The sequence below is a fragment of the Physeter macrocephalus genome, chromosome 9 (genome assembly GCF_002837175.3).
Source record: "Physeter macrocephalus isolate SW-GA chromosome 9, ASM283717v5, whole genome shotgun sequence".
Classification (NCBI taxonomy): Eukaryota; Metazoa; Chordata; class Mammalia; order Artiodactyla; family Physeteridae; genus Physeter; species Physeter macrocephalus.
The window spans coordinates 28,617,181-28,625,268 of record NC_041222.1 but is presented as its reverse complement, the minus strand read 5'-3'; the positions used below and the strand labels follow the sequence as shown (position 1 = coordinate 28,625,268).

At 47.7% G+C, this 8,088-nt stretch overlaps 1 protein-coding gene across 2 annotated transcripts in view; it reads left to right on the top strand.

Annotated features, from left to right (window-relative positions):
* GLIPR2 (GLI pathogenesis related 2) overlaps window positions 1–7,158 on the top strand; it is an 18,520-nt gene extending 11,362 nt beyond the window's left edge. The window contains exons 4-5 of one of the 2 annotated variants that reach the window (XM_024126471.2): window positions 134–211; window positions 6,550–7,158. In XM_024126471.2, coding sequence (XP_023982239.1) covers window positions 134–211; window positions 6,550–6,710 — 239 coding nt within the window. In that variant the 3' untranslated portion in view covers window positions 6,711–7,158. The remainder of the gene's footprint in view (window positions 1–133; window positions 212–6,549) is intronic. The other variant, XM_007127520.3, reaches the window with a different exon arrangement.
* Window positions 7,159–8,088: the final 930 nt, after the last annotated feature.

Genomic DNA, 8,088 nt, shown 5'->3' with positions numbered 1-8,088 from the left:
CGCTTCGCGGCATGTGGGATCTTCCCGGACCGGGGCACGAACCCGTGTCCCCTGCATCGGCAGGCGGACTCTCAACCACTGCGCCACCAGGGAAGCCCCTGCTGCTGAGTTTTAAACTGTCTTTTCCATACAGGAAAGGAGGTGGCTGATAGATGGTACAGTGAAATAAAGAACTACAACTTTCAGCAGCCTGGCTTCACTTCCGGGACAGGTGAGTGACGTGGTCACACCAGTGACCTGGCTCTGGGCTGGGTTGCAGTTTGGGTCTGACTTCAGAGAGGAGCTAACCCTCTGAAAATCAATCATTTCTCTCCTGTTTCACCTCTTCCATATTTCTCTGGTTTGACTTTGCCCAGAGGGCAAAACCCTCTTTTCCCAACACCTCTCCCAACACACACACACACACACACACACACACACACACACACACGCAACACAGACACACGCAGACACACACACACAGACACACACACACACACAGACACACACACACACACACACACACACACACACACACACACACACACACACACACACACACACACACACACACACACCCATCCATCCCAGAGCACCCAAGCTGCTGATTCCTGCCCCACCAGCTCAAAGCTCTTCACCTGACTGGAGTGTGATATAAGGAGGCTGTGGATTTCAATATTCTAAGACCCTTTCTGCCCACGCTGCTCTCCTGATTAAACTGCCAGTGGCTTCCTGGGGCCATCAAGAAAAGGGCCAAGCTGCTGGCTCTTCTGGTCATAACTCCCTCCTCCCCCGACACCCTCACATCCTTCCTCTCTGCACCTCTCAGCCTCCCAGGCATTCTCCCTTCACCTTTATACTCGAGTTTGTCGTTCAGGCGAGCCTGGAATGCAGAAAGCTTGGATCTAGTCTCGGCTCTGGCACTATTAGTTGTGTGAACTAGGGTCGACTCCCTGTTCTTCCCTGTCCCCAAGGGAGAGGGACAAGGTGGAGGCCTCTATGGGACGTTCTGAGAGCTGGTATTTAGATGCAGGGAACCGGCCACGGGACCATCAGCCTTTGCATAGGCCTCCCCGGTGAGCAGTAAATGGTTAGCTTACTAAGCGCCTGGCAGCCGCTCCAAGCTCTGGGCTCCCCCACTGCCCCTCAGCAGGAATCACCAGGCTCCTGTCTTTCCTCAGGACCGACTCACATGCACCCAGGGCCCAGGATGGGTTGGAAGGGGCTGTGAATTTCTCTGACCAGAAGGCACCAGGGAAACTGAAAAGGGGGTTCTCTGTCCACCCCCCATTCCTCTACCCCACCCCATCCCACCCATGGCTAGGGCCACTTATGGCTTCTTACCCCCTGGAAGATTCTTCAGAAGCAGGAAGTGACATGTTCTCAGAGCCAGTCATCGTTTCCTGTGGTTTGTGCTCTCCCCTTTGGGCAGGGGTTCTTGCAGTCGTGTGGGGAGAGGTAGAAGCGTCTGCCCTGCGGGGCAGGACGAGGAGGCCACTGTCAGGCCCTGAGTGAGAATTGCTGGTTCTGTGGCAATTAGATTGCCACAGAGAGGTGAGGGAGGGAACAGTGACAGCCTCCTACCAGTGATTAAGGACGTGTAGGCAGAACCTGGTCTTCTTTTCATAAAGATCAGTGTCCAGAAGACGTTTTATTTCACAGCGTCTGGATCTCCTTTTCCGTTGCGCAAGATTCTTGAGCAATCAGACATGTGTCAGAGCAAGTGATTGGCGTTGCTCGTGTGTGCACGCCACTTGACAGTAAAAAGCATCTCCGCCGCCATGGCCGCGTAACCCTGCAAGAGCATTTGAAGGTGGGGCTTTATTCCACCCGTTTGCAGAAGAGAAACTAAGGCCCAGAAAGGGGAAGAGACTTCTGTTTACCTTCTATCCTCAATCTGATGCTTTTTCCATGGCCCCTGCTCCAAGGTGGGAATCTCTCAAGCGTCAGAGCTGGAGATGGGACTCAACTTTCCGTGATCACTGACCCCCTGTGATCCTGTCTGTTGCCCCACATCTCCCAGCCCTAAAGAGGAAAACCCCAGAGCCTCCAGCCCCTATGCCATCCCAGGTGCCAGTGGACAATGCCTGGGGTCACACAGAGCCTGATCCTCAGACGGGAGCACAGCTTTGGGTGGTGATATAAGCGGGGCTCGCAAGACCCTTGAAGACGCTCAGGCCCATCCGCCATGAGTCAGCCTCCCCCAGAGCTGCTTCTTGCTGCACCGTGGTTCAGGGGTTCCCTGACCTGAGTCCATGTTGTAGGTGAAAAGGCCTTTGAAATATCCTATAATCTGTCCCTACCCCACCCCACCTGGGTCAGAGTCTTGTGATGAAGGACACTGTTCTATGCTTTGTGCTGAGCGGAGAAAAATAGCTTCTTGCAGTCCCTTTATGTTTTCTTTTAATGAGTAGGCTTTGTTTGTTCTGAATAAATAATACTTTTATATGACATGAAATTTGCAAGCTGTATAAGGTGGAAAGTCTTCCTTCCGTCCCTGGCCTCCAGCGCTTTCCCTCCCAACCAGTAATACCAGTTTCTTGTGTATCATTCTAGAGATGTTCTGAACCAGAAGTTGTATAAATGCTCTCTTTTCCCTTTTTTATACTCTGGTGTCAGATAGATGATCTGTTTTGCACTCGCTTTGTTCACACAGCAGCTTGGCAGAGATTGTTCCATATCAATACAGAAAGAGATTTCTCTTTCGTATGCATTATTCTCTTGCAAGGATGTACTGTAACTTATTCAACTTGTTTTTCAAATGCATATTCTAGGAAGTTTGGGTCCATAGCAGGAAAGAGGAGGTGATCCCTTTAGGAAAAAAAAAAAGAAAAAGAAGGAAGCTGTTAGTAGTTTAGGGTTAGAAACCAGTGTGTATCTGATGGTTGCTAAGGAAGTTGTGTCCTTTAAATACCCAGGCTTAATTATCTCTGTGCAGACAGAAACTTCTCCAGTCAGAAGAAAGATTACTTAGTCTCATCTGTTTGGAATAGGCTGCCACGGGCATTCACACTGCTGGTGCGCATGTGGTGTCTGTAATTATTTTCTTGGCAACCAGTGGATAAATGGCAGCTCTTCCTTGTCTGGGTGACAGAGAGAGTGGGTGGGTCAGTGGCCAAAGCATGTTGTCTCTTGGAGAAAAGGCTTGTATGAAAAAGGGCATGAGCCTTAATGAAAAGACAGTCTAAGGGACTTCTCTGGCAGTCCAGTGGTTAAGACTCCACGCTTCCAATGCAGGGGGCTTGGGTTCAGTCCCTGGTTGGGGAACTAAGATCCCACATGCCTCATGGCGTGGCCAAATTAAGAAAAACAAAAAAGAAAAGAAGAAGAAGAAAAGACAAGACAACCTATAGAAGCAGTGACACCTGGCAAAGCTGCTGACAGCCTGGAGATGGGAAAGAGATGTGACTCAAAAGCGTAAGGACCAAGGGTGAATTAGAAAGTACATTCATGTCGTTGTGCACTCCTCACCACCATCCATCTGCTGAACTTGTTCATCGTCCCAAATTGAAACTCTAAATCCATTAAACAATAACTCTTATCCTTTCCTACCACCCCCAGCCCAAGCCTTGGTAACTACTATTCTACTTTCTGTCTCCATGAATTTGACTATTCTACCTATATAGGTAAGAATCCTACAATATTTATCCTTTTGTGTCTGGCTTATTTCACTTAGCATAATACCCTCAAGGTTCATCCATGTTGTAGCATATGTCGGAATTTTATTTCTTTTTTAAAGCTGAATAATATTCCATTGTGTATACATACAACATTTTGTTGATCCATTCATCTGTCGACGGGCAGTTGTTTTCTTTCCCCCTTTTGGCTGTTGTGAATAATATTGCCATGAACACTGGTGTACAAATATTTGAGTTCTGCTTTCAGTTCTTTGGGGTGTATGCCTAGAAGTGGAATTACCGGATTATACGGTAATTCTGTATTTAATTATTTTAGGAACTGCCATACTGTCTCCCACAGTGGCTGCACCATCTTACATTCCCATCAGCAAAGCAAAAGGGTTCCAATTTCTCCCCATCCTCACCAACATTTGTTACTTGGTTTTGTTTTTTAAATAATTTCCATCTTAATAGGTATAAAGCGGTTGCCCTCTTTCTTTCCTAACCAGCCACTGGAAGCTTAGCTACTCTGATCACAGTTTTCCTCCTTCCCTCTGTCTCTTCCTTTCTTCATCAGATATTAATTGGGCATCTACTATGTGCCAAGCCCAATGGTCAATAAGACAGATATGGTGCCTGCCCTCAAAGAGGAAACATAATCTCTTCGGGGTTGTTTTTGAAAATGAATGCCATTCTGTGACATGGCAGTAAATATCCCATTGACGTGTCAAAGGATCTCTATGAGAAAGGTGCAAAGGATGAACTCCCAATCTCTGCTCCCAGGAGACGAGAATTTATGGTCATTGAGCAAAGAGTATGTTACAGCATCAGCTCTTTGACCCCAAAGCAGGAGGGGAGTTAGAAGCTAAACTTTGTTAGCAGTTTGAAAATACCAGTGAGTGAGGGGCAAGCAGCCTGAACAGTGGGAGCATGATGCTGGGAAGCTTTGGCAAGCCACAGAAGCACCTGGAGGGGCCCGGCAGTAGCTTGAGAAGGAACTGGGCTCTTTGGCTCAGAGCAGAGGGAACTGAAGGAGGCTCTAACTTGTCAAGGTCTCAAAGAGCTCAAAACGTAGAAAGCCTGCACTTCCAGTGGTGGCAGAACTTAGTCCAAGATGGTTCTTCCATATGCCTTTCATTCATTCACTCATTCATTCCATTCATTCATTCCACGAAGGTTTATTTTACATTTTCCATGTGTCAGGCTGTGCCAGGGCACTGCGTGTACTTTGATGAATAAACCAATTTGGTTCCTGCCCATGTGGGGCTCATGGCCTAGTGAAGGAGCCAAACAACTAGCAAATAATCAAATATATCATTGCAAATGGTAAGAATGCGATGAGGGGGGAAATGGTGCAATAAGACTCTCTGGGGAGCGAGGTGTTCAGGAAATAAGAGTGATTGTGAAAGGCCTCTCTGAAACAGTGACATTTGGGCTGAGACCTAAGGGACAAGAAAACGCTGGTCATCAGAAGAGCGTTGCATACAGTGGCCAGTGTGTGCAAGGGCTTTATAGTCGGAAATTACCGGATGTGTTCAAGGAATGGAAAGGAGGCCACTGGGGCAAAGCATTCACTCTCATTTTAGGTACGACTAGAAACAATGGAGGGATTTTTAAGCAGAGAAGTAAACAGATATGACTTATGTCTCAAAATGATCACTCTGGCTATGTCGGTGGAAAGTGAATGGAGGCGGCAAGGGTGGATGCTGGAGAGCCAGGCGGAGGCTGTTGCAATGGTCCCAAGTGAGAAAAGTTTGCAGTTGAGACCACAGTTTGGGGAGTGGATGGACTAGAGATGTATTTTGGAGTTAGAGTCTTCAGGATTTTTTTTTTTTAACATCTTTATGGAGTATAATTGCTTTACAATGGTGTGTTAGTTTCTGCTTTATAACAAAGTGAATCAGCTATACATATACATATATCCCCATATCTCCTCCCTTTTGGTCTCCCTCCCACCCTCCCTATCCCACCCCTCTAGGTGGTCACAAACCACCTAGCTGATCTCCCTGTGCCATGCGGCTGCTTCCCACTAGCTATCCACCCTACGTTTGGTAGTGTATATATGTCCATGCCACTCTCTCACTTTGTCACAGCTTACCCTTCCGATTCTTCAGGATTGAATGATGGGTTGTTGTGGGGAAATGAGCGGGAGGGAGGAATACAGAGCCACCCTGAGGATTTTGTGCACAGAGGTACCAGTCATGGAAATGAGAGGGACCAAAATCAAGAGTGAGGTTTGGGCAGGTTAAATTTGAGACGCCCGTGAGTCATCCAAGTGGAAATGTCAAGTAAGTAGTTGTGTTTGGAACACAGAGGAGAGATTTGGGCTGGAGAAAGAAATTTGGGAGCCAGGGGAAGATGAAATTGCTGAAGAGTGCAAAAAGAAAAGAGAGCCCAGGATTGAGCCTTGGGAAATGTGGGTCCTCCAATATTCACAAGTGAGATGGAGGAGGAAGAGGCAGTGAGATGAAAGAGGCAGTGACATGGGAGGAATGCCAAGAGAGGAAACCAAAAGAGGAGAGTCCTTTGAAAAACGGAAGAGTCGACTCCATTAATGTTCCTGAGATGTCAAGTAAGATGAAGACAGAAGGTGACCATTGGGAAGGGACATGGAGATCATTGGTGACCTTGAAGAGAACAGTTTGGGGGGAGGGGTGGAAGCAGGTGCCAGGTAGGGTGGCATCCTAATGGTTGGGGTCTCTGGGCTTTGCCATGATCTCTGGGAGACCATGAAACCTTTGGGCATCAGAGAGTGAGATGAGTAGGGTCTTTGTGGCTGACTGAGAGGACCTGATGCATTAGAAAATTGGTCAGTGTTTTGTGTTGGTGGCTGCAGATCAAGCCTCTCACAGCATGGCAAGATGGCACAGGGGTTCAAGAGTCCCTTGAAACATCATTCTCCAGGCTTTGCTAACTAATCTGTTTCCCTCTCCCCATGACTGTTCCCCTACAGGACATTTCACTGCCATGGTATGGAAGAATACAAAGAAGATGGGAGTGGGGAAGGCATCTGCAAGTGATGGGTCCTCCTTCGTGGTGGCTAGATACTTCCCAGCAGGGAATGTCGTCAACCAGGGCTTCTTTGAAGAAAATGTCCTGCCTCCAAAGAAGTAATTTGTCCAGTGCAACGGGAAGGTGGCAGACTTAAGAACTTGGATTTGAAGTGCCTAGAACAACAAAAACTCAGCTGTGTGTCTGTCCCTGTGGGTGTATGTGCTTGCTTGTGTGATGCTATGAGTCTCTCGAGCACACAATCGGTTTTACAGTTCTGCATGAATTCATTCTTACCAAAGAAATGAGCATATGAAGGCTTTACCTTGATGGTTCCCTAGACTGCAATTATTTGGACTTTGGGGGGGGGAATCAATTTTTAAACTTAAAAAAAATTTTTTAAGCAAACTCCTTTTGTACATTTCTTACTTATACTATCCATCCCTGGACTTTCTGTATTCCAAATGTTTGTGATGCTGAGAAAATGAAGTTCATTTTATGTGACCTTCATGCATTGTAATCTACTTTTGGTAGATATTTAAGAATATTAAACCCTCATTAAATGTGACACAAGATGCAGCTTTAAACACATAAATATAAAGCAGCTTCCATCGGAAACACGGGGTAGGCAGGGGCTCCATTTCACAGAATTACTGAGATTTCTCATTTGTAAGCCATGATGTCATCTGCACGCCTCCTGGAATTCTCTGGTAGGGTTGCCAAAGAACAAATGGAGAAAAAAGCTTTACTTCCTTGCATTTTTCTACCTTCCACCGCCCCTTGCCCACCCACCACCCTCCCTTTTTTCTTAAAATCCTCTGGCATTTCAGAGTTCAGTATGCCTCCCAGCACCACCTTGGTTTCTAGGGAGCTGGGCTAGGCCTGCGACTCACCCATCCCCCATTCGGCCTGGTGGCCCAGGGCCTGTTCTGGGAGAAAGCCCCTCACACCGCCTGGGCTCTTGGCCAAGCAGCCTTGGAGGATGAAGTCAGTGAGCGTGGGGGTGAGGGTGAGCTCACTCAGGGCCTCCAGAGGAAGCCCTCCAGCCCCTGCCCTCCCCCCAGCACACAGGGTGGGAGCCCAGGGCGTGTTCCTGGCAGCTGTGGCTGCAGCTGAGCTGCTGCTCTCTCCAGGAATGTGTGACAGGCCCAAATGTTCCAGGGAGATATCTCCCATGCGGGGGCTTAGAGTCGCTAATTTAGTTCTGTGTTTTGCCTCAAACTACACAAAGTCCTCTTGAATAACGACTTCACGTGGTCCATGTGGGAGGGACCAACCCAGGCACCAAGCTGTGTGTCCCTGAAACCGTGGCATCTCCAGGTGGTGAGATAGGCAGGGCTGGGAGTCTGTGCAGGCCAGTCTTTGAAGGTCTCTGTTGCGCTGTGAACACAGGCTCATGCTGTGCCCTTCATTTCACCCAGGGATATTGACTAAGACAACAATAAAATCTTTTTTGTTTGTGTAATATCTTACTCCCATGTGATTCATGCCCGATTCTTTA